Source organism: Oreochromis niloticus, linkage group LG5 (assembly GCF_001858045.2).
Source record: "Oreochromis niloticus isolate F11D_XX linkage group LG5, O_niloticus_UMD_NMBU, whole genome shotgun sequence".
NCBI classification, from domain to species: Eukaryota; Metazoa; Chordata; class Actinopteri; order Cichliformes; family Cichlidae; genus Oreochromis; species Oreochromis niloticus.
This window is the reverse complement of record NC_031970.2, coordinates 19,085,668-19,112,384: the sequence shown is the minus strand read 5'-3', so window position 1 is coordinate 19,112,384 and position 26,717 is coordinate 19,085,668. Positions and strand designations below refer to the sequence as shown.

General features: G+C 39.9%; 2 protein-coding genes and 1 long non-coding RNA gene across 9 annotated transcripts in view; 1 reads left to right on the top strand and 2 right to left on the bottom strand.

Annotated features, from left to right (window-relative positions):
• Positions 1-20,930, top strand: part of atg7 (ATG7 autophagy related 7 homolog (S. cerevisiae)) — a 59,193-nt gene extending 38,263 nt beyond the window's left edge. For all 3 annotated transcript variants that reach the window (XM_003454570.5, XM_025907253.1, XM_013277092.1), the window contains exon 19: positions 19,843-20,930. In XM_003454570.5, coding sequence (XP_003454618.2) covers positions 19,843-19,875 — 33 coding nt within the window. In that variant the 3' untranslated portion in view covers positions 19,876-20,930. The remainder of the gene's footprint in view (positions 1-19,842) is intronic.
• LOC109202267 (uncharacterized) overlaps positions 1-26,717 on the bottom strand; it is a 712,495-nt gene that overhangs the window by 629,643 nt on the left and 56,135 nt on the right. The window lies entirely within an intron of this gene.
• Positions 21,087-26,717, bottom strand: part of vgll4b (vestigial-like family member 4b) — a 45,045-nt gene continuing 39,414 nt past the window's right edge. For all 5 annotated transcript variants that reach the window (XM_025907259.1, XM_005459025.4, XM_005459024.4 and 2 more), the window contains one exon: positions 21,087-26,248. In XM_025907259.1, coding sequence (XP_025763044.1) covers positions 25,992-26,248 — 257 coding nt within the window. In that variant the 3' untranslated portion in view covers positions 21,087-25,991. The remainder of the gene's footprint in view (positions 26,249-26,717) is intronic.

Sequence of the window (26,717 nt, the reverse complement as noted above, 5' to 3'; positions counted from 1 at the left end):
TCAATGCCATCAGATGCCAGTAATCATCACCCTGAGTCATACTCATCCCCTTAAGGAGGAGATGTTACCCAACCACCCACACACATCCATCCATGCTCTGCTCTGCGCTTATCCACGTAAAACAGTGCACTGACGATAAAGTTGATTTAGTTATGTTGGCCCGTCACCCAGCAGCTTGGAAAGCATACAAGCCCGGATACGCACACACACTCAGAGTAACACAAATTATCCAGTCACATGCTTTTTTTCTTCTTCCTTTCTCTCTCCCTCTCTCTCTCTTTGTCCCCACATAAACAGACTCTCCCAGTGGAGACACACACACGTGCACACACACACACACACACACACACACACACACAGTCTTACTCTATGAGCGTCAGAGGGCCCCATGTATGTCAGAGCTTTATCCAAACACAGCTACAGTTGCTACATGCTGCAATTATTACCAGATGGACTCAGGGAAAACATATTAAGTCTGCTTTTTCATTATTGCACTGCACACCCTCCTGTGAGATGGAGAGTTCGAGTGAACAAAAAATGAGGAGGGAGCATGAGAGAGACATTTTAAAAAAGTATAAATTGTCTTTAAATTGACTGCAATCTACCGTCCCTGAGTAGTTGCTTATTTTCATTTCGATTTGCCATTAAGTTCCTTTGAAACAAAAAAATCACCTATTTCTTTACTCTTTATATCGAAGTACAATCCTTTTGTTTTTTAACTTGATGATATCCATGAAACTCCATTCAGTAAGACTTGGAAAGTATGGAAATTGTGTGTTAACAACCAGTTGATTAACACTTAGTCAGCTGTTGCTGTTCATAAACACCAGCTTCCTATCCGGTTGTTAAGTGATGATGTATGAACCCTGCTTCATGGTCCAAACTACTTTGCGTTTACTAAGGCTGTTGTGTTTTTAACACTATCTATTTTCTATTTAATTTTCTATTTAATCTGAACAAGCTCCTAAAGAAAAAAAAAAAAGAAAAAAAAAGTCAGTGAACACTGCCTGCCTTTCTTGGTTTTTATTACCAATATTCATCGGCAGCACGTTTTAAAGCGCTGTTTTTTTTAAAACCTTACAATGTAACTACAGCCCATCCCATGCAGCAGTATATTAATGACTGGCCTCGTATTGTGGATGAATTATCTCAGTTGTGCTTCTGACTTAAGTTTGGTCCGTTTACAGCAACCTGCCATGCGATTGCTAACTTTTACTGAGTGGAAAAGTTAGTGTTCACCCTCCGGCCTCACTGTGCTAATGTGTTTATATAGCTAGCCACCACGTAGCACATCAGTACATACCAGCTAGCCAAACTTCAGTAACCCCACAAACATCACTGCTGTTTAGTTTTCTGTCTTCATTTATGTCGGAAGTGATAGCAGAACTGTACGTTTTAATTTTTCAGAAATCCCTCAGTCAGAACATGGTATATTATGTTCAGATGAAAATTAGCAAGCTAACTCCCTGCTAACTTCTAACTCTGTTACACCTGGTAAAGCAGCCAGACTTATCATTTTATTAAAGATGAAAAAAAATTAGTTTTTAACTCGGTGATTCCGCAGTGTTTGTTTGACTTGAAGCGGAGTTTGGACCCGGAAACAGCTAATGACATCAGACTCAAAGACTGGATTTTTCCTGGTTCCATAGTCACACACACGCAGAAGAAACTTTTACCATCCGACCTTTAAAAATAAAGCATCACTAAACACCTTCCCACAATCACCCTTAGGTCTTCTTACTTTGGGTTTAGTCAAAGTCAAAGAGCAGTCAGTGGTCCCCTGGCAAAAACTAGTGTCTAGGGGTAGAAGACTAATCCTCATTTGATTAGCAACCGGTTGCTGGCTGTCGCTATGTGACATCGGTTGCAAAGAAGGTTCTGGACCAAAAACCTCTGCCACGGTCACCTGTGATTTGCCTGAACGATGCTGATTTGTGTGCAAACACTTGCCAACTAATCACTGAGCAGCAGTGAAACTGGAAACGGAAAATATTCAACTTCTAGCTAAGAGTTTGTCCCTTACCAACCAGTGTGTTTCAAAATTCCCTTGCAACCTGTGTCACCGGCATTACTGACCGGTCTCTGGATCTGTGGCTGGGGCTTCAGCAATCGATTTCACAGTAACTGTCTTCAAAGCAAGCACTTCCTGACCTGTTGAGTAATACACATTTTGTCCTCGTTACTGGTGGTTGCTAGGAGGTCACCGTCAAGTCTCTAGGCCTGTGTGACTGGGCCCTTATTGAGTTTGGCAGCAAAAGCCAAGTATTAGAGCGCTCTCTTGAATTTCTAGCCAACTGACTTTACTCTTGTTTAAACTTTAGGTTTTGATTATACACTTCCTCTTCACCTTGCTTTTTATTGATTTTTTTTTTTTTTTTTTTTTAAATTTTTTAATTTTGGCCATGCAGTCTTTATTTATTTTACTTATTCCAACATCCATCATTACAAACTAATTCAGGAAAACTACTAGTAGCTACCAGGAAAAATGAAACATTCCTTTTGTTTTGGCTGCACGATTGAAACTTCATTTTCCGGGTAGTTTTCATGCCCAGTGGCAGACAGAAGTGCATGGTGAAAGCAACACTTTTTCATGAAACCAGTCTGGATACAACTACATTATGCAACCAACTCTTATTTTATAATCAGTTGAAACAAAAAAGCGTGCATGATGCATGTTTTAATATCATCTATTACTAGCATAAAACATCACCATTTGAATTATGTATAATATCTCCCCCTTGATCTCGGCCCAACATCTTCTTTCCAGTAAAAACATGTCAAACCACAAAAGAAGTTAAAATATCACCTATTAAGATGCAGAGAGAAGATGAAGCATTTTATATTTAATTCAGCAGAACATTAACTGGCTGCTTTCATGCTGCAGTTTCCAGGAAAGGAGAGGAAAGGTAGCAGTTGTGGTTGAAACTCAGAAGAAGTATTCAGAAAGTTATTTGATACCATGTTCCATAATTTGTTTAGAGTTTGAAAGTCAGGAAGAGATTCTTCACAGATCTTATAAAAAGAAATTTCAGTTTAAACATGAGGAAAAATGTGATCATTCTGAATTTATTACTGGAAATTTTAGTCTTCATTTCTTTCTTTTTTGAATTTGACAGCTTCTCAGTTCACCCTGCCTAAAATACTTTCAAGCTTATTGTTACAGATCATTTGAATTAATTGATCTGAAGTTTACTCCTTGAATAATCTTAATTGGTTAATTCCAGAAAACCTTCAAGGAAAATTTACAAAAATGCTGCTACATTACAGACTTTTTATGTGATTTTGTATTTCTATGTATTAATGTAAAAAGTAAAGCGTGCATACCATTATGTGGCACATGCATATTTATGTCCCATACATATGTCAGCTATTCCTGCTTGACATCTTCTGCAATGCTAATTATAAAAGTGTGCTCTTCTTTCTTTGCTGCATGCCAGCAGGATCAGACAGGTCACATCTTCTATCCTTCCTTTCTTTACATAGTTTCTCACACATGCAGAAACTTTGTTACTATACATAGTCTGAATCATCCCAGTCCTTTACAGGCTAAATTCAGAAGCTTTGTGTCATCGGTGGCTTGACTTTTAACCTCCTTTGCTAATTCTACATATGCTAACCTTAACATATAAGTAAGGTGAGTAATTCTTTTGTGTTTGCTTTTATAACTAACCCTAGAGTCTTCACAGGTTATAGATTGTCCAGCACATATTTTACAATATGGAGTGTATTTATGCACAATATATGATGCATATAGTACAAATGAATATGCTCTTCACATATTCACTTGCATTACAGTGTCAATGCCTACACTGACAATGGCAGAAGATTTTTTCCAATAGTTTTATTAGCTTTAATCCTTTATTTCCTTTATTTCTTATTTCCAACTGACTACCTAATTCTTGGTTGTTTGTATGTGTGTAAATAAATGCCATACATCACATTTCTTTGTTTGTGAACAAATTGGCTCTTGGTTGTCTGACGCTGGCAGTGAGTGCTGGCAAACACAAAAGGGAAAATACTGCAGTGCAAACAAGTGAAGTTTGACAAATACGGATAACAAGGTGAATACTTTTTGATTCAACCACAGCCTGCTTTACTCAATAGAGTTACCGGATTGAATAATACTTGTTCTGTGCCAGGGCAGGTCATTCAGGACTTGGGTCAGGTGTGGCAGCTACAGTAGGCCATCAGTCATTTAACTGCCCCTGTCCCACCTTTCTGATCCTCTAGCTGAGGTAACATGACACTTAGAACTAGCAGAGCTGCCCAGTGTTTCCATCATTACAAGGTGCCATGTTCAGCAAAATATAAATACCCAGGAAAAATGCAGTTCACATTAGAAGAAAGAAGAAATATCCAGTCAGTGATCCATTTGCCTTATTAGTACATGCTCATATCGCAATATTGTTTGTTGCCTGTTCTTGTTTGGCCGTGAAATTAAAACGATATGAGGTGCTGTAAGTGTATAAATGCAAACAATGGTCTCTTTTAGCCCATTGCAAGGTGATTGCTAGGCAACATGATAACATTGTCATCTATCACGTATAATTCAACTTTTGTTGTTATAATGGACATGTTATTGTCATAAAATTAAAACAATAGGATCCTTTCATAAGGTGTTGTAGGTGCATAGAGGCAAATAAACTGTTCAGCCTAGCCTGTTGCTAGGTGGTTGCCAAGCAATTTGATGGCATTGTAGTGGTTGCTCAAATCCTTATCATGTAGGAGGAGTTGGCAGACAAAGAGACAAACACAGAGATTTTGTTTTATAAGAAGAAGAAAAGACTGGTCAATTTTAATAGATTACCCGAGTTATTGTTGATTTAGCACTATGTAGGTTTATTATTGTTGTTACTGATATTAGCATTTTTACGAGCTTTTTCACTCAGTGTGGAGATAAAGATGAAGAGGTGAGAAGAACAGCAGGTGATATGTTGTAAAGCTTCTTGGCACGGAAATAACTCCACTTTACTCCCTTGGTGGGCTGTATTAATACCCTTATGCACAGGATTGGAGCCTGCAAAGGGATGTACTGTAGGATGGGGGTGGAGGAGAAGCATGGCACCCAGAACAGCTGTCCTGTGTCTTGAGCCCAAAGAAGCTCATACAGAATTACTAATCATCAATCACATGGAGGTATTTTCATAAGTCATAAATAGGATCCATAAAGCCAGATTTTCCCTCACTACATGGGAAAACTTACAGAGGCCCTGTTCCTATACATGGCTTCTCCTCTCTGGCGCCAGTCAGTCCAAAGTGATGTCTTCTTCGAGCCAGGAAGCGAGCAACAGACAGATGGACAGATGACTGGGTGGCAGCAGACAGAGTAGTAGTCTAGTCGTCCCTGTTTAGCTCCTACTCTCCTTCCTGTTCGGTAGCTTAACAACTATTTCTGTATCTGTGTCAGCTTTGCACTTTTGGAGTGGACTGTCACTTGTGAAAGCACCCTAACACCACTTGCTTACATGTGGATTGGTTTGCTGTACAGCTAAGCTATGCAAGTGAATACTAAAATTTTTTTTATTTTTTTTTTAACATGGACATTATGTTATTGGAGATGAACATTTTATTATCCTATTTTTTTTCTAGTATTATTTAGTCCCAATACAAAATAACTTATTTGCTAGAACTCAAAAAAACTCTTGAATTATTTATTGATATGAAAACCCCTATATTATGTTTTTCTCATGGTGTCAAAACCCACTGTCATTGGTTTTTGTCTTCTTTTTTGTATACCTTTTTTTTTTTTTGTTAAACTAGTGAGAAAAAACTAAATAATGCACAATTTTTGAAAAGCAAAAAGATGTACATTTTATTGTTACTCCCCAACTAGTCACAGCAGATGGCTGCCTCTCCCTGAGGCTGGTTCTGCCAGAGGTTTCTTCCTGTTAAAAGGGAGTTCTTCCTTCCCACTGTCACCAGGTGCTTGCTCATAGGGTGTCGTGTGATCATTGGGGCTTTCTCTCTGTAATTGTAGGGTTTTAACCTTACAATATAAAATAAGTTGAGACAACAACTGCTGTTGTGATTTGGCGCTATCAAATTAAATAAAATTGAATCAAGTTGGCGAGCCATGTAACATTTAGAAAAATAGATGTTCTGCCATCTATTAATGGATGATGAGGTAGTGTTGTTTTAGGTATAAGTGTGTCCTGGAAGCCCAGTTTGATAAATGCATAATTGTGAATATAAAACCGTTTATATTACCATCTGTCCATTTTCTGCTGCTTAACCAATTCAGGGTGATGAGGGACAGAAGGCAGGGTATGCTGTGGACGGGTTACTAAGTGTCTAATATAAAGTTCCATGAAGAATGCCTTCATCTTTGCTGGATGAAGTCTGATTATAGCAAAAATTGAAAAGGTTCCAACTTTTTTGTCATGTGATTGTTTGTTTTGGGGGGTTTTTTGTTCTTTTTTCCCCTCACTGTTCAAACTGGAGACTGTGGCACTGCAGTTGCAGTGATATAAGTAAGGGGTCTGCTCTTTTTCATGCATTGTTACTGAAACTGCTTTAAAGTTTAAAAAACCAATGATATTATATTTAACGACATAACAAGTTATTACACTTTTCATTTGAAGGTTGGATTATAATATTTTATAATAATCTCATCCTCCTTGATACTGAAACTGGTATTAGACAACATCACTACATATTGGGTCCAATCTCATCTTTCAGGGTGAGTAATTTAATTCAAATACTTTGTTTTGTTCCTCACTAAGGACAAAAAGTTTGGAGATACCGACGCTGAATTAAATGGATGTTTACCTTTCCAATGAAGGTCAAATGTGCCATCTGTATCCAACTAAATACAGCTCAGCTGGAACCAAAGGAAGTGAATGTTATCAGAATGTAAGCACACATTGTGCCCAGTACATATTCTATTGTTTGACATGCTGAAACCTGGCATACACACATGTATTAACACATGACGAGTGTTTCTAACATCAAACCCCCTCAGAGTTTTATTTTTCTGTTACGCACAACTACTACAACATACAGAAATTCCTTTGAAAAAAAAATGTCAAGAATAATTAAACGATCAGTTTTACATTCATATGAACACAGATAGCTGCTGTGTGTATATATATAAGTCTAAAGTGTTTTCATGGATTCTGTCTGAGTTCAGGGCTTTTTGTCCTCATTTTCTGGTTTTGGCAAACACAGTAAAAATCTCCAGCTGCATCAAAGACAGAGATAAGAGTGTGTGTGTGTGTGTGCGTGTGCGTGTGTAAGACGAAGAGAGAGAGAGAATCTTGTAGCCTGATTCTGGCCTGCCTTGCTGGTCACAGGTAATCTGCCCAGGAGCTCTGGTTTGAAAAGGAATTGCACACACGCACACATTGGACATCTGGCCACAGTGCCGGTTCTTATCTTTTCTCCCGATGCCGTTCTGTCGAGCACATGGAGAGCAGTGATAACATCGAGCCCGGGGTTCTGATAATTACACACACATGCGCGCGCGGGTGCACGTACGATAAGTACTGCATGATTTGCATACAGCATGTATCTATACATATAGTGTATTTGTGTTTGTCTGCCATCTGTGAGTGTGAGACTACGACTAACGCTCACAGACAGACTTTGGCTAATGTTTGACTGACTTTGTTTCTTTTCTTCATCTGTGAAGTTTTAACCAAGTTGTTGGCAGTGACTGATTCGCAAAGTGCAAAGCCCTTGTAATGAAAGACTGTGACTGTCTGCTGTGCTTAGCATCAGATCAAAAGATTGCCTCAACTGTGGTTTACTAGGCACTTTGTCTTCTTTTCTTCTATTAAGTACATTTGTGTATGTGTGTGTCTGTATTTGTGCGCAGGGATTGCTGCTCTACAGTATAACGACTGGTTTGAATAGTATTTGCTCTCAATTTGACAATTTGCAGATTTTAAGACAGAGGAAAAAAAGAGTTCTCGTTTCATAATTTGCATTCTGTTGAGGGTTTTTGTTAGGCAGAAGTGCGTGAGAGGATCTGTGAATGTGCGCACACGCTTACCCAAGCCCGTGTGTGTATTAGTGCACGTGCCCATGGGGCCCTGCTAGTGTTTGATTGCTGCTCTGACCACAAGTTGGGCTTTGACTCACAGTTCTAATTAAACGTAGGGCAGGTCTGAACTGGCAGGGCACACACACACCGCCTCTGAAGTTGATCTGTTATTGCCATTTGGTTAGTTGCACCCTCAAAAATGGTTCATTACACTGGTAGCACACACACATGCTAATGCCTCGCCAAAGGCGACTGCAGCTGATCTAAACAGAGGCTTCAAACTTTTAAAGGTTTTAATTGTACTGCAGCTGTGGCACACAAATAATAGTTGTCACTGTCATAACAGCTGTAACTGAACAGCGAAAACCAGTTTTTAAAAGTCATACGTAATCTGTAAAAGGACTTTTCTCAAGCGTACTATTATATGTTTTACTATGTAGCTAAATTTGATATTTTTAACCTTTTTCTTTTTTTAACCCTGCTATGACTCTAAAATGTGTTGATAACCTCTGCTGTACAGGAAATGTGTCACTGGGAAATGGTGAACAGGGAACGGGGAAAAACGTAGGGAAGCGGAAGATGGAGAACGATAGCCAGTGGCTGACAGTGAGAGAAAGGACAGAAAAGTAGAGTAAGGCAGACGGGGCAAGAGACTTTTAAAGGAAAGAGGATATCTCAGTTGTCGAACTAAATGTTGTTTTCAAAAATGGTTTCGATCTAGGAAACATTTCAGAGAAAGGTAGAAAGTCACTGCCCCTGGAAAAAGAAGACATTCGGGAAATTTAAGCCCCTTAATATTTAAGAAAAAAGTTAAGAACATGGAAGAACAGTCCTCCTGCAAAGAAGGGCGAATAGCCTGTTGGTGTCTCAGGAGAAACAACAGAACCCAGCTGTTGCTCTGCAGGCCACCACACCCAGCTGAGAGAGGCTCCATTTGTTGTTGTTGCTGGCCTTCACGACTCTGACAGAAAAAGTGGGAAAAGGGGGAGGTGGAGGTGGTGGCAGCAGACTCTGGCTGACTTAAAGTAAAGAAAAGAGAGAGTGAAAAGTAGCAAAGGAAATGAAAAGAGGATGCTGCATCGCTTCTGGTTTGTCCGTTCTCCGTGAAAGGGTTTGGTCCAAAGTTTGTTATCTGGGTCGAGTATTGAGAATGCCACTGCTTTGTTTGATTACCCCAAGACGTGGGAGATTATGAAAACACAGCCAAGGGGACGTGACCTCAGCTGGGACCTGAACATTAACGCCGTTCCCACGAGAGCTCCTCTAAGCCATCTCTTTTCCCTTTTTTAACTTGCGTCAGACGACTTTCACTCCCATCCATGTTATCCTTCACTTTCCGCCTGACGTTTATTTTCTTCAACCTCCTCTCGAGCTTCATCTTAGTTGTCCTGTTGTTCCCATTTTTCCTTGTGTCATTTATTTTCCCTCTGTCTCCAAATGTAATTGCTACACTTTTAACGACTGGGCTGTTTTGTGTAGCTATTGTAAAACACACTGCTGTCATTTAACAAAATTATGACCTGGGTTTAAACCTTTTTTTTTTCCCCCCCAGTCTTTTTAGCCACATTTTCCCTCAGCTACTGGTGAGCCATACAAGTAGCATTCCTTTATCGATTGCATTAAATACCTAATAAATGTAAGATAATTAGGTATTGGTTAACATTTTTGTCAAGTTCAGAAGGAAATGAACCCCATAAAGTTTCCTAAGCTACAGAGGAGTCACCAAATTTGGATCCACGCTGGATGTAGAAGAAGCTTTGTGAGGGAAAAGTGCCTCAAACATCGACACTTGAGCCTTTCAGGTCTGACAACTAGAGGCTATAAATAAGTAAGATTACTGGGCCTTTGAATTGGGAAGAAGCATACGTGGAATAAAAAAAGCATTGGATTTCATAATGAGTCCAACAGTGTTACTGAAGTGCAATGGCAGCTTGGTCGAGTTCTGCTACATTTCCATTGGTATGAAGCTACAAATTGATGCCTGCGAGGGTCACTGCATCGATGTAAGATGATGAAAGTTGAGCTGGCTTCCTGTAGCACTGCAGTGATGTCTGTGAGTGCTGGAGTCACAACACTGCTATTCAGTGAGGTGTCCTATAGCGTCACACCCAGTGTTATTTCTAGTAAGTACCTCAGTAAACCACGACAGCAGAACGACAGAGACAAAAGCATAGACTGCATATAAAAGATGGAACTGGTAACCATGACATAAACCAGTGGTTTGTGAAATCGTGTGTTGAAAACCTCAAGTGAGGCATTTTGGCTCCTGCGAACTTGGTGTTATGAAACCGGACATGACAAACACATGGATCTGAGAGAGAAACTGAGATACGCTGCACAGTTTTAGAGTAGAGTGATAGGCCCACCCTAAAGAATATCCGGTTTTGTCCTTTGTTTTTAACTCTGATGGGGACCATAATTTACAAAATGAGCATCTTGTTACACTCAAAAAGACATGAAACTGGGAATTGAGAACATAAACTCATCAGTAAAGTGTTTACTGAGGTTACAGATCAAGGAAGCAAAATGATCTTTATTTTTGGAGTGAGAGAAGTCGCACTCTGCTGGAAAGAATAGATTTGCTTTACTTTTTCATACCCTAAAGTTGTCATTTCATATACAGATTATCCTCGCATCATTTATATTTTTAGTGATAAGAGTGTTTATTTTTTGTAGAAAAAACAAATGTCATTATTTAATAAAAAGTCATTGGCTTTTAGTGTCAAAGAGAGGGTGTGTGGGTCTTTTTCTTTTTTCTTTTTCTTTTAATGTAATCTACACATAGGATACGTGTCACTGATAGGGCAGGTTAAGTTAGTAGGTTCCCCTCCTTTTCCTGTCTCCACCCATCCCCTTTTCCTTTTCCTGTCTCAAGTCCCAGTGAATAGATTGTGTACCCATGCACACCCAATTACACGCCATGTTCACCGAGCTCCCCCATGAGAGCTGCAGCCCTGGAACAAAGAGGACATCAGAAAGAACACAGGGGATTGCTGCAGGAAATGGAAGCACACGTAGTGATCATTTCAAAACGAGGGGGTTTTGAAATGGTCCAGCTGTACAGTAGTACACAAACCCTTCAGATGTGGAATGTCTTTAGTTTTCGTTAACTTAAGGAATACAGTGTGGTGCCATGTGGCTGCAGAATTACATAGTTATTAAAGCCCTGAGGTTTTTCCTCAGGTTACAGTGTTTTTCGGGCGGGAAGAGGACTATAAAATGCACGTTAGAACATACTTGTTTGGTGTTTTTATAGCAGAGAAAATAGACACAAATGCTCCTTGTGTGAACCAATCACATAATAGTAAAAATTTGTACAGAGGTGAAGTCTGCTCCCATTTATGCAAGTTCCCAGAATTTCAGTATTGGTACACGGAATTAAATTTGCTGTAATTATAGTGTTTTTGTGTGACCCAGTATGACTGTCAAGAGTTTTAAAAATCTGTGGAAATAGCTGCTAGTTGTGAGATGTTTACACTCAGTATATTTAAACAGTCTTGTGGTCTGTTTCTCGTTTAAGCAAACCAAATCTACATCCTGGTTTGACACATGTACTGCTTTGAATCTGTATCTCTTAGTCCCGACATCTTATATCCACCGAGTCATCTGGAACTACTTTATCGAATGAGTGTTTTTACTTCCAAGCAATACCAGTGACAGTTCTGCTTATTGTGTCAGCGCACACTACATGCTGCCTCCATCCATTTTTTAAAATCTCATTAGCAGTCTAAGCAGAGAATCCCAGACCACCTTCTACTGCATCCCCAAGCCAGGCTAGAAACATAATCTCTCCAGCGTGTCTTGGGTCTGCCCCGGGGTCACTTCCTGGTTGGACATGCCCAAAGCACCTCACCTAGGAAGCATCCTAGTCAGATGCTCAAACCACATCAATTGGCTCCTTTTGATGTGGAGGAGCAGCAGCTTTACCGTGAGCTCCTGCCAAATACATGATTTCCACACCCTGTTTCAGAGGCTGAACCCTTAAAGCCTTTGGAGGAAGCTAATTTCCAATATTTGTCTCAGCTATCTTATGCCTTTAGTCGCTACCTAAAGTTTGTGGCCATAGCTAAAGATAGAAACAAAGATCAACCAGTAAATGGACAGATATTTTCTGCTATTGTTCCATTTCTTTCTAAACTTTCTCTTTCCTGCATTTGTCTTGACATTTTCACTCTACTTTAAACTGTCTCTCAACCAGTAAAACCCCCAGACCAAAACTGACTTGCAGAATTGACAGACTGCCCACATGGTGAAGAAATACCACAGAGGAATTCAGGAATGTTGTTGGGAATACACCAAGAGTTGGTGTTGCATAGTATCCTATGATGTCATTTTCTTGCCTGAAAATGGGAACACACATGCACTTATGTATTGCCTGTGTATTTGTGTGTGTGTGTGTGTGAGAGACTGTTTCAAGTGTGTTACGAAAGAGTCAAAAGGAGTTTAACACTTTTAATCCTAATTGATCTTGTTGCTGGAATATGACACAATAAGTTTACAAACCCAGATTTATTTAACCAAAGTTTATTTCAAGCACTGTTTTCCTATAAATTGCGCATGAGTCATAATGTATAACAAATAGCAGCAACTGAATAATTACTGGCTCCCAACAGACTTGTTGCCAACCTATTCTGCAACGCACAAATACTCCACTGATCCCTTTGTTTTCTATCATCTATAAATTTTTTTAGAAGTCATATAACGTTCTAAGATGTTTTATTCCATAGTAGATGCATATCATGTAGCATGATGCTTCATTTGGATCACTTATGATCACTAAGTGATTGCTTAGTGATCGTTTATGTATCAGGAGTATTGGAACAGCTGAGAGGCAACACGCTGTGCCAAAATTGGTCCACCCCAAGGATTGGGTCCCCCGGCACAAACAGAGTAGTATAGTGTACGCTGTTAAGTGCCGTGAGGATTGCCATGATGTGGTTGCTGATCAGTGGTCATGACAGTATGCATATTAACAATCAAGAAACTGACCTCACAGTCCATTGTTCGTCAGTGGTGCTAGTTTCAGTCATTATACAAATAAACTGTTTATAAGGTCGGGGAAACCTGGAGTCAGCTGAGGCTGAAGAAGCCACTTAGATGAGTGATGAAATGTTTCTCCCACTGAAAACGCTACGTCCTAGGGTTTCTTTACCTGGATTTTTGAGCATGCATCAAGATGTATGATGTACCCTCTCTACTTTTAAGATTAGGCTGAAAACTTTCCTTTTAGATAAAGCTTATATATTTACACTCACCTCTTTTCACACTTTTCATGTATTTAATCATGAGTTATTATTAATCTCCATCTCACTTCCACAGTGTGTCTTTTATCCTGTCTCCCTCTGTCCTCACCCCCAGCCGGTCACAGCAAATGGCTGCTCCTCCCTGAGGGACTCTGTATTAAAGACTCTGTATTACTTTGCTAACAGAAGTCCATGTGTTTTCCTGTTTTTTGTGGTCATTTGATGCATAAAAATCGATTTTCTGCTTGAGTTAATGAAAACCCTTAAAAAAAAAAAAAACAGCGGTTATAAAAAATCATTTTCATTCAGTCCTGGAGATTTTCCTTTGGGGGAAGGCCAAAACCTCTTTGGGAGGTGCCATTATGTACCTTATGCGGATTTTTGTTGGGTTTTTTTGTTTGTTTTTGCATGTAGCACCGCAAATCTTTGTTCACTATGACAAAAAAAAGAGCCAAGTTTACCTTCATATGTCTGTGGAACTTGTTTCCAAAAACCTGCAGCTTATCCTGATGTTTGTGCATCAGCACTGCACAGTAGAATGACATAGTAGCACTCCTGTGTTGGATTAAACCTTCCTGCAGCATCTCTGCAAACCTTGGGGTGTGCTGGTCTGCTCCAACTTTCCGAGTGGGAAATCCGAGTTGAGGGGACGTTCCACAAATAATTTCCCAGTAGGAACCCGGAATTTCCGACTTATTCAGGAGCACACCATAAATCCAGACTTCGGACTCATCCTAAGTCTGGATTTATGGTACAAAAAAACAGTATTTCTGGTTCAACAGTTCACCCTTAAAAAATTTGAATGTGTTTTTTTTTTTTTTTTAATGCTTTAAGCTTTTAGGATATGCTGAGACGTTACACAGAAATGGAGGTGTTGTAAAATGTTTTATCAGTACCACTTCCATCATGTTTTTGTTATGTCTGTTTCAGGTTTTTTTTCTTTTTTTCATCTGATAAGTGAATGTCCCACTAGCATAGTTTACATACAGCCTAAATGCCCTCCAATGAGAGGCCACACTGTGTATAGACAGATATATGAACAGAGGTTTGTAAATACTTTTATGAACTATCCAAGATCACCTACACCAACTAAAGATTTTCTTCCAACTGGATATCCCTCGTCTTCTTCCTCAACCAACAGCGCACAGTCAGTGTTGTATCCAGCAGCCATAAACCACATCAGTCTGTGTGGTCCTCTAATTACATATCAGATGGAGCCAGTCTCCATGATGAAAGCTCGACTTTGCACTTTGTGCTTTGGTGTCAGTCCTAATATGTAAAACAGATGTGTGTTTAATAGCAAAGCCCATCAGTGGTTGTGTAGCACTAGCTAGTTGAATGACTTTAGAGGCTGGATTCCCACTGGGGCCACCCGCACTTAGGAACTATTCCTGTAAGTTGGCTCAGTATTTTGGATTGGCTCTCCTAAGGAGCAGCAACCCTTGTCAGTGAAATGACAGTGATCTGAAAAGTTTCTCCCTGATAAACTGTGATTTCAGGCAGTAAACACTGTAGCTCGGGCACTAGTTTTCGAGATAAACGTTGCCCTTCATGCTGAGGCTTGTGCTCCATTTGCGGGGTAGCAGCAACAATCAGCAGCAGCAGAGAGTTGGCTGTGATTCTACCAGCCTCAGCTTCCAGCTAAAGCCTTCACTATCTGATCAGATCCCGGCCTTGTCTCAACAACTAGCCTGGATTATAGTTGTCATATCAGCCGGAGCCCAACTGATTACAAACACATTCGCACAATGATTACATGCAGCTTACTGTTGGATGTTATGAAACATCCTGCAATCCTTTTGTTTTCAAACCTGCGGTGGCTCAAGGTCTTGAAGTGATAAGGCGGCTTCAAAGGTAAAGATGTTTCATTGATTGTGTTGTTGCCAATTCCTTTGAGGGTGTGTGTGTGTGAAGTAGAGGTCAAACAGCCAAGACAAATATAATTAAAGCTTGAGCTGCAAGCAGTCATTAGTTTTATTGTTGATATTTTTCGGATTAATTTAGTCCTTCAAATAAAAAAAGAAAAAAAGAAAAATTGAATCCTGCTTCTTGCTTTCTTACAGCTGTTAGATGAGTCAAGTTTTACCTTCTCACGCAGCTTTTTATGGTGATAAAAGTTGAACATGCACCAAGTCTAGCAAGACATAAAAATAGGCTGGTGGCTGCCCCTCCCTGAGCCTGGTTCTGCTCGAGGTTTCTTCCTATTAAAAGGCAGTTTTTCCGTCCCACTTTCACCAAGTGCTCGATCAAAGGAGGTCCTTTAAATGTGGAGGTTTTCTCTGTACTATTGTAGGGTCTTTACTAAGGATGGGATTTAATAAGAATAGAGCGATTCTGATTCCATTATCACTGTCACGTATAGATTCTCCTATTGATTCTCATTGGGTTCCATATAGCACACAATTACTGCAGATTTGTCAGCAACACTAGATTCTGGTTCAATTCTCGACGATTCTCTGTAAACTCAAGAGATGGTCACATGAGGAAATCCCACTAGATCAACCATTTCTGAAATACTCAGACTCAGGATGGAAAATACAACCTTGCCATGTTCAGAGTCACTCAAATCACCTTTCCTCCCCCATTTTTAAGCTCAGTTTGAAATTTGGCTTCAGATGTGATCTCCTTGATCACATCTGAATGCCTAAATGCATTGAGTTGCTGCCGGGTGATTGGCTGAGTAGATATTTGCGTTAACAAGCAGCTGAACAGGTGTGATTGTACATATGAATGATGCAAGAAGGAGTTTGAGCTTCAATAAGTTCCCTAATTGGACAGAGCTGAGAAGTGATTTATTTCGATCTTGGCTTTACAGAAATCTGCTTATGTGTTGCAGCAACAGAGTTGGGTTCCAATGGTTGAGAAACATCCCAAGTATTCAGTTGAGCTCGAAAGAGTGTAGTAAAGTTGTTGGCTTCAGTTTGCTGGAGCTATTCGTGTTACATAAGGTTTACCCCCGCCCAACACGCACACACGCACGCACGCACGCACACACACACGCACACACACAAAATCTCCCTCACTCTTCTACCTCTACCCCCTTTCCATTTTGCGGAAAAGATTTCACACAGGCCCACATACTCGCCATCAGTGTGGCATGGCAGCCATCCAGAGAGGGGCTCCAGTGTCACTCCCTTTCAAAGAGCTCTTTGCTTGCTGTCCTTTTGATGGCTGCTACCCAACAGCAGTGGAGCAGAAATGCAGAAAATCCAGCTTTTATAAAAATTTGTCCTTGATTTTCCACACTTAGTTTATGAGGGGGGAAAAAGCTTTGTGAAAACTTGCTAAAGACCGTATATACAGTAGTGGCAGAGCTGCTGTGGAACAGGTTGGACAGCTTTTTCTGCTGGCACACATGATTTTTAGCCACAGGAGCACCTGCGGTCCTTACTGTGTGTAGCACTACCTCCCTGTCAAAGCAGGTATGTCAGGCAAAGCTAAAGTAAAAGCATCACTGAAATATTCTTGTTTAAATAGAGTCAGATGAGGAGGAAAGAAAAATAGTGGAGGAATCTGGCTCAAAGAGACTATAGTATAGCATTGCCAAAACAGAACTCAGTGGCCCATATTTATAACTGCTTATGATTTAAATGTGAACTTTCTCCTTCAGGTATCAATAAATTCTTCATTAAAGTAAAGCTGGTGTCCTCAGGCAGCTAAGGTGTTTAAAATGGGGGGATTTACATACAAGTAAATCTAAGTACAGTTATTAATCTTTCTGTCTGTAGTAAGGTGACAAAACAGGACTAATCTTGGGCTGCTAATAGCTGGAGACAAGCTGTGCAAAGCCTGGCTTAACTTGTAGGGAGGAGAGGGAAAACTGTTTCTTTGCAAAGTGAGAAAACACTTTTAGACCTGGTCTTTGGTCGGTGACGCTCTTATGGTTTCATCAGTCTGCTCTGTTCTGATTCTGTCTATCAGGATTTGATGTCCCTCTCGGGGAGGGGTGGAGGGGGTTGCTTGTACATGTGGTTCAGACTTCTCCTGAAAGTTACTCATAATGCTGTTGCAGTGACTTTTAAACAAAAGTGACCCCCGAGTGCTCATTCAGACATGAAGCTGCCGCTTTTAGCCGTGTCAAAATCTCCAAAATGGTGACGTTGCCAGGTTTGGTACCAAACAGAGACGTGCTGTTGCACAAGCTGATTGCACAAAGGCTACTAGGTGGAAGGCTAAACCGCTGGTGGTCAAGCAATAGTTAGAGCAAAAAACATCAGCTACAACACACAAGCTGCATGTTTTTGCATCTCTGTTTGACACACATTAAACACTGTTTTAAAGCGGAGCCTTTTTTCCCTAAGTGACCGAGCCAGTCAGTTTCTCCAGTTGCAGATGCTAAGCTATCTGTGTTTACAGTTGAGTAACACAGTACTGTTGGACTTGGCACCACACGAAAAACAACAATAATAGTGCATTTCCCTAAATGTTAACTATTCCAAAAACCATAATTTAAAGAAGAATTTTCCGACTGCGAGAAAATATATTTCATTGCATTCACGCAGAAATAAACCTGCTGATGTTCACACCAGGATGATGTTGTCTTGGATACAACTCCAACACCTTTGTTAAGCTACAAGGCATCAGTAATGATTTATTTGTTTGCATCCATTTCTGTGAGAGATGTTTCCCCTCCTCTGGACATTTGTCAGAATCTAAAATAGGTCAGTCTCTGTTTTAATGAGGCCAGTGTGCAGGGAGGGTTATGCTTGCAGTAAATTGGTGTATGACATAAACCAGCCAAATCTAAATGTATAGTGTAAGTAGCTAAGTTGTTATGTATGCTATTGATGACATATTTTAAGTAGAAGTGGCAAAGCCCCTCAGTGCTGAGCATTCCCCCTCATCTCGTTCTCTTCCCCTTAGATTTACTGTGGGTGAGCTTTACTGTGAGCTTCTATATAATGTCTATATTTATAGTTTCTCTTCTCTTTGACATAGAAAATGCTACATTAAAGGACGGGTGCAATAATTATTACACTGTTGATGTAATAATTGCTATTATTTTTTTATTCATGTAAATTTGAACATTAATTTAAACATAGTTGATCATGCAACAGTGAAAATAAAATAAAAGCATAAAATGAAATGATAAAAAAAACACACATTGATTGAATTTATATGTGATAAAAAAAATAATACTCATTGCAACTGCTCTTGGAAGATGTGTGACCTTGTTCTAAATGACCTTCATAGAGTTCAGTTAGTTCAAGGCGATAATCAAAGAGACTGGGCTTTACTTAAAAACCATTTGAACCTGTTGGATTTCTGCTTCTTCCATGAATTTCACGTTTCAGCGTTGAAAGCCGCGAAGCAGTGCTTTCAGAGGACGCTGTGTGTATGTGTCAGAATTGCGTGTATTTGTGGTTGTGTGTGTAACATTCCAGAAAGTGTCAGAGGTATGCGAATTACGTCTGACAGAGGAAGAATGTGAAGACTTCTGCTGCCATGTGAAGGCCGCTGTTGTTTACTGACAGACTCATGCAGAAGAGGCTGCTCAGCTGTGTGTGTGTGTGTGTGTGTGTGTGTGCGCGTGTGTGTCTTTTATTGCGTCACATCCGGAAAATGTGGGAGTGGCATCACATTTCTGTCATAATTGTGTTGCGTGTAGGTTGCACTATAATGATGGGTATGTAATTCCTGGTACTCCATTTATCTGAGTCAGAAATATTTTAAACAGATTATTGGGAAAATGAAATCTGCTTGGTGTACATGAAAAAGCAGGACTGTTGTGGAGGGCCGTGCCAACATCTTAAAAAGAGATAAAATTGATATCAAGCAGAGTCGAGTTTAGCTTAGCTTGGGAAAATTAATTGCCCATCCTGTGTTAATGTCTTGCTGAATGAATGTGTTCATAGACATAAGTAGGCTACTCACTGTTGTCAGGTATACAGATGACTGAAGTGATGATAAGCATAAACATTCACATTGTTGGCATTTTTTTCCAGCTTTTCTTAGTTTTAAATTCCTCATATTTGTTTTGGACCATAGCTTGTTGTTCTTGTGAGAAACTCTGTGTCCATGATTACGATTGGTCAATTTATGCTTCAGTCCTCTTACTGCTAGATTTGGAAACCCTGGTTGACTGACCATGGTGTGACCACCTATGGTTTAGTGGTTCCAATTAGTTATGCCAGATGACAACAATGATGATGATGGAAATATATACGGTGAAGATATTTCACAGTACAGGCACCAGAACCCCATGGGGAACATAGCATGTGTTCCAGGGCTCACTCTTTTTTTTTTTGGGTTATAGCAGAAACTTCCTGTAAAAGATATTACTGCAGAATGATTTAACAATCAGTGCTGGTTGTGCAGATAGGCTTTGCAATATGGTCAAATGGCAATGCACGCTAGCAAGTGCACTTCTGCAAGACACATTTTAAAATATCTTTGCTCAGCTCATTTGTAGATACAAGAACCTGAATAGTAAGCAAAGTTTTTAAGCTTTTAAATGTTTGAAGTTGCATCATTGATCAGTGTCTCCTGAGAGCTCCTCTACCCATCCCTACAGGAATCCCTTTAACACAAACATAACTGATGTGTTAATTTTGTCTCTTTTTGTCTTTGCTGATTTTTTTTTTTTTTTTTCCTGTTTTTTGTCTTTCTCATCAGATTTGGGACATGAGCGATGATGAGAGCATCTGAAAAACTGGCGGAGCAAGCACTCAGAAGGACTAAACACATCCATCCATACTTTTTACTTTCTTTTTTCTAAAATAAATCCTGTATTTACAAAGACCAAGTTGTTTACGTAATCAACACCAAGCACATGACCAAATAAATAAATAAACGCTTTAAAAAGGCTGTTAAAAAGCTTTAGAATTCCTAATAGTCCTCATTTGGATTCAAGATGACCCGGATCTTCAGAGCTGGGAAGTAATCTAATTAAATAATAAGCAATTAAGAAAAAGACAACAAAACAAAAACTGAAAGCCTGAACAAGTTTTGATTTGTTTTGCTTTTGATATGTAAAACTGTTGAACTTACTAAAGAATGTACCTGTTCTTATCACCTGCTGTTGTCTAAACACTTTAAGTCCCTGAACAAAAACACAACAAAACCTGCAAAAAATATTGGAACTAAAGAGTCTAAAAACACCAAGAAACCTCTCTGAAGTGCCACAGTTTCAATCCACTCCCAAGGTCTCTGCATCAACACATTTAATGATTTTACTCGAGAGATCTTTGGCAAGGCAGTTACGACATCTGTTCACTCATTCAGTTTGAGAAAGAGCTTCGGATAAGTTTTGAAAATAAAATACAATTCTGCAGATTCGTCCATTTTTTGGGTCTTTTGATTAGAGGCTGTGACACGTACAGTAGAAGTGATGCTTAAACCAGCTTTGTTGCTATGAAGCGTTCACTCAGAGAGGACTTGCATACAGATGTGTTACTGTGATATAATTAGAACTGTGGAAACTGTTGCTCTTGGTTTGTTGGTGTTGATGCATGTACATGTTTGTGTAACTGTTTTTTGTGTGTTTATTTTTACCTCTGCATTGTCCTGGAAGTCTCATCTGCAGTGATTCGCAATGTATTCAGTGTATTCACATGTACATTTTAACAAATGCTTGGATATTTATGAAAGTGACTGAGACTGACTCGAGAAAGGATCCGGTTTGTTTTCTGATTAATCTCTGAGCTGTTTTTCTCTTCTGTATTAAAAAAAAACTGGAATAAAATCCATTATTTCTGTATTAACATCTGTGAGGTTTATGTCGCTATGCAACAATATCCTTCTTACTTTAGCTCAATCTTTCCAAAAAGCTGTTTGTCGCTTTTCAAGCAACTCTCGTAACCATTTCACAAGCACAAACACACCAAACAATTACAAGACAAAAACCCACACAGTCAGACTGTGGTTTAAAAGCACTTTATTGTTCATCAAGGCTACTTTAACGTACAAAAAAGGTGGCCTGCCAAAACCTTTTAAGTAGGAGACACAGAGCCACAAATCTTGATAGAAATTTTATTACAGTTCAGAGTATTACTACCATTAAGTACATGCTACTTCCACTTCAAAAAAGACCTGGAAAATGTGGTGCAGTCCGAGTAAAGACAGACTCCTCTTTGATTTATTTGCTCAATTTTCATGTTAACTTGATTAAGAATGCAAAACGACTTCAACAGATGGGAACTGTGGTGACATATTTAGGAGTGACATCCCCAGAACTCATTTGCTTCTTAGATCATCTACGCCTCGCTGCCTGGCACCAAAGCAGATGATCCGCAGCACAAAAACAATCTACAGTTTAATCACTTCCAACAGCAAATTCAACAAATGCTGACTGATAGTTTTACTTCACTCATTTCCCATCCATAGACGAAAAAAGTCATGAAAAAAAGACTATTGCTTACGTGCTGTTTGAAATTGTACCTGCCTGCTAGCCCATGACTAATGGGGACTTATATTGTTTTGCTTATATTTTTTTAAAATGAACTCTTTTGGAAATGGCAAGCAAGACAGAATGGGCTACAGGCAAAATCTTCCAACAACGCAAAACATGCAAATTGCTCTAAAGGCCCGCAAAACAAACTTTGTCTTGGCTTACTGGTAAGTCTTGTTCAAATGTCTCTGAAGTCACATGATCGAAACACCATGGGGACCAATGGAAGTAGCGATTGTCACCGACACACCTGTGGCTTACTGTGGTTTCACACGTTTTCTGTGCTCCTGCACTTGAACCTTTACTCTAACAAGACAAACTCTATAAACAAAAAAGATCAACTTTTTCACAAAAAAAAGAAAATGCAATGATTACAATATAAGGACAGGGAAAAAAACAATTAAATAGCTACATATCATTAACAAATTCATTGTTCCTCAAAAAATACCTACGATTTTTTTTCTCTGTACATTCGTTACGCACAGCGTAATGATGGTCTTATAGTTTACCTATTATAAAAAAGTATTTTTTATTAAGTGATTTTCCTACAGTGCGTAGGGAGTGTGTGCCAAAGCATAAAGAGAGCCTACCTACAGGGTGGTAGTGAAATGATAACAAGAAAGAATAAGAGGAAAAACAAAATCCTCTGGACACCGAGCCCATTTCCCTCGTGTTAAGGTGTTACTGACTGCATACAGGCTGCCTGAATCTGAGAGGTGGGGGGAGAGGCAACGCTGAGTGGCCGGTGAACATGTCCTGGCTCACAGGTCGCGCTTACAAAAGCTCAGCTTCTGAAAGCTCAGCCTCCCGCCCCAACACTCTGCCTGCGAAAAACCACCAACCCAATCCACTCGAAACTGGTCACAGAAAGCACAGGTACATGACAGAACTCCAGTTAAATGTGAATCTCGGGTAACATTGTAGAACTTCCATCATCTAGTTCTAGGCTTGTTCTGATAGCTGAGACTGGAATGTGTAGACGCTTTAGGACGCGGTACAGAACTCTAATGTACGTACTTGCCGTTCTTGACACAAATTACACAAAGCCAACGAATCAAAACCTCACCACCTATCTGCCTTAGCTCAGAGACTTTAAGTCAGTCTGTAGTTTTAACGCAGGGTGAGTAATGTTTTCACTGACGGCTAGTAAGACCCCAAGTTCTCTAAATCGGACCACTAAATGTCCTCAAAAATTAAAATTCAGTTGTTCCTTTATTCTCTTTATCTTTTATTCTTCACTATGACCAATTTATTTCTTAAAAAAAGGCAAATGGGGACACCTTTTAATTCGGGCAAAGACACAAGAGATGTTGTTGGGAGGGGACGGGGACAAGTAGCCCTCACTACTTATTAGCTCCGCCTGTTGATATAAAGATAGCGAATGCGTTGAGGCCTGTACAAAGTTGCCTACAGCAGGAATGTATGCCACCTCGGCGCAGGTTGCTTTGCAGAGTAAAATTCATTTCCTTAGACTGCAGCACTCTAGTTTAAGTTCAGAAAAGAAAGAGAGAAATATGTATTTATACATATATATTTATAAAAAAGGTCTGGACACCAAGTCGGAACACAAAAAGTCAGCTGATGGAGGTTGAACGGGGTGAAACGTCACACCATAAATTCAGATAACTAATTATCAGCCAAGTGTTTTGTTCTCTAGCGTCTCTCTGCTAGGTCTGCCAATGCTATTTCCGTAATGTCGTCTTTTTAGTGCCGTAACTTTAAGACACTTTTATGCGTCAACAAGATGTTTGAGAGCCATCGCGAACCAACTCTTCTTGTAAACAAACCCTGCTTCCCAAAAGCATCCGAAGCCTGCGAAGGTAGTGATGGCAGCTGAACAGGCTAGATGCTCAGATGCTTTTGGAGAAAACAAGACCCCGCTGACTTTTTGCTGTTTGTGTGGTGTCTCAGCTCAGTCAAGCTGAAGTTTGTAGCATCCTGTACCACTGATGGATCAACATCTTAAGAAAACCTTAATGAGCTTTGGATCCCAAACCCAACTAAACCCTAAGACGATCGTCACTCTGCTGCGGGGGTGAGCTGATCGTCTGCTGGGTTGAGATGATTTTAGGAAACGGAGCTCTCATCATTTAACAGAGCCTGTCCGGAGGCTGTCCCACTATAGATGTTTGTTACCATACTGCTAGTAATGGAAAACAACAAAACAAAAAAAAATACAAAATTGTAATAATAACAATAACAATATGGAGTACAACTGACCCAGCAGTGAGTGTATAGTGTCTATGTCTGTTACTGACAACGAAAGAAGTAACAACTAACGTCTGAATGAAAAGGCTAATAAAAGTTATGTTTGAAATGCTAAAAACACTAATAGATACCAGCTATTAAAAAACAAACAAAAACAAAACAACATGCATTAATTTACCCTTAAAACCTTGTAGAAATCTACCAAACCACAGTGTGTAGGAGAGGGAGGGAAGGACAGCAGGGTGTATGCCAAATATAATTACTACACCCGTGATCAAAGAGACCAAACCCCCCCCCTAAAAAAACAACAAAAACAAAGGTGTGTTTGAAGAGATCTGAAAAATCTTCTCTCCCCCGGTCGAGAAACCAGACTTTTTTTTCTTTCAACCACAAAGTGACATGCAGCGTCATCTATCCCCTCATCACTGTCAGCAGTTAAGCCCGTGAAACACATCAAAGCACGTCGTTCGGCAAAGCCCAGCCGTCAACACACTCGGTCAGTGTTTTCAACCCTAATCTCCTCTCATTATGGTTGTGATGGCCATGAACATCACAGTAGCTGATGGTTTTTTCATTTTTAACCTGACTGTGCTCTTAAACTGAAAGCCAACAGTTTTTATTGTTCGATACAAATCAGCACTGCTTAAATAAGAATCTGGATGTGGGTAGAGCCGATACCAGAGGACTGGGCAGCATGACACGTTAAAATATAATACCTCCCAGGATCAAACCGAGGGGTCTTTTGCTTTTTAAGCATCTGTATAAACCACATACAAACATTGATATTTACACATCTTATGGCCACATTAGACCAAATCTGCAAGCTGCAATTCTAGTGTTTAATTCAACCTACTTATAACCTTGTTCTCACAATATGATGTAGCAGTTTGGTGACTAATGGTGGATGGTAAATTTTTAAGTCCCTCCAATAACTTCTCTCTTTATTTATATTAATACTTGCAGCTCTCAATATAACCACGCTGTAGTGAAGTGCTGGTGGCTGTTTGAATCACCCAGTATCTGAAGTTTTTCACCTATGTGTGTGTTTTCAGCTAACAGCTTCACTACCGAAGTTTCAGTGATGAAGCATGGACAAACGCTAGTCAAAAGCTTGCTGTGATTCATGCGTCTACTGCCCAACCCCATAAAGGCATGTTTAAATTTTCCTAAGTGCTTTCAATAAATAATGGATAATGACCTTGTTCACGCTTTTCTACCAGCGCTGGGGTGGAAATGTGCACGGGTAGATTTCAGAGAGGAGTTAATGGGATGCAAAAATGGCTGTTCCAACAAAAGTTGGGATAATATGCCATCGTCTCAAAGTCAGCCTCATCCGTCCCAGTGTGTTCAGTGCCAGATTGCAAAATGACATGCCACGCTTTACTCTCTACGGCAGTAGTGCAAATCAGACCGAGTCGATCACTTAAGTATACACATACAGTAACAAAACCACGAGAACACATACACAGAAGAGAGAGAGGAAAAGTGAAGGGGGGGGGAGAGGGGGAAGGCAGGTGAGAGGATGAAAGAAGATAAAAACAGAGGGAGGTGATTGCAAGATGGCTTTTTGTTGTTTTGTTTCCGAGGTGGGCATGGATAAACATCAGCGTCTGAGGTTTCTTTGGTAGAACAGTCAGGTGGTTTATGTTCATTTTCTCCAAAGTGTTTCTCGCTCATCTTTCCTTTGAAACGTCGGGCATTGCATAACTCAGAAGCAAGTACACAAAACTACCGTTAAAGAAAAATAACAACAAAGAAGAAAAGGAAAAAAAATTAATAATTAAAACACCTCCTTTTCCGTTCTCTCCGTATTTACATATAACTACAGACACTTGCTCAGCTCCAAGCTTGACATGCAGGATGATGTATGACTGGAAGGAGCAAGCTCATGCTCCACCTAAGCTCCAGGCTAAACCCTCATCACTCATTACTGATTGTCTGGCATTAGCATACCAGAGGACAGATGGGAAAAATGACTGTGTTGTTATTGCTCGATTGATCCTCTATGAGTGCACAGTGAGAGAGCGGGCTTGAGGGTTTTAGATATTTTTAGCAGACCAGCAGACAAGCATTCCCTCTGGGATGCTGGTGACAGACCAAAGTGATGGGGGCATGGATGTTAGAGCCAGGATAAGGATTGGGAAAACTGGGGTCTATCCAACCCCCTTCAAGAGACGACAGAAGGGGAGTGGTTGTGATTGACCATGCGACTGTCAGGGGAGGAGTTTGGGCTGCTGCCAGATGACGAGGGACTCCCTTTGTTTTTGATCTGCAGCCAGGTTTCGCCGAGCGCCTTGGCGAAGTGGTCATCCACCGAGCCCGTGATGGACACCGAGTTGGTGGCGGTGGGCTCGGGCTCCTTGTAGTTTTTCCCAAGGCTGCGACGGAAATGTTCCTCAATCACAGGGTCACACACTGTGTTGGCTTATGCAAGAAGAAGAGAAAAAAGGTTTTTAGTTACAATTTTAGTTTAAAAACAACAACAACAAAAAACTAAAATACAAAGAAATGGTCAGCAGGCAATTTGTTTTAATGTGCATGTGAGTTTACTTTTTTATTGCAGGTTTTCTTTTTAAATCAACATTTTAAACTTCACTGTTAACCTCAATGAGATCATAGAGATTTCACTGGGATCATAAAAACCCACAAAAAACATGAAGGAAAAAGAAAACAAATGTTTTATTGGCCAAGGCCTCAAGTGACTCTGTGGGTACAGAGATAACAGATAAGATTGTAATTAAGCATGTTTAAACGCTATCATAACAACTGTTCCGCTATAAAAACAGATGAACCCTAGCATTACTAGCATCACTACTATACATTTACATCTAAACGTGGAGAGTATGAGCTGTTTTCTCTCTGGGATGCGCATTGCTGTTGCAAATGCATTTGC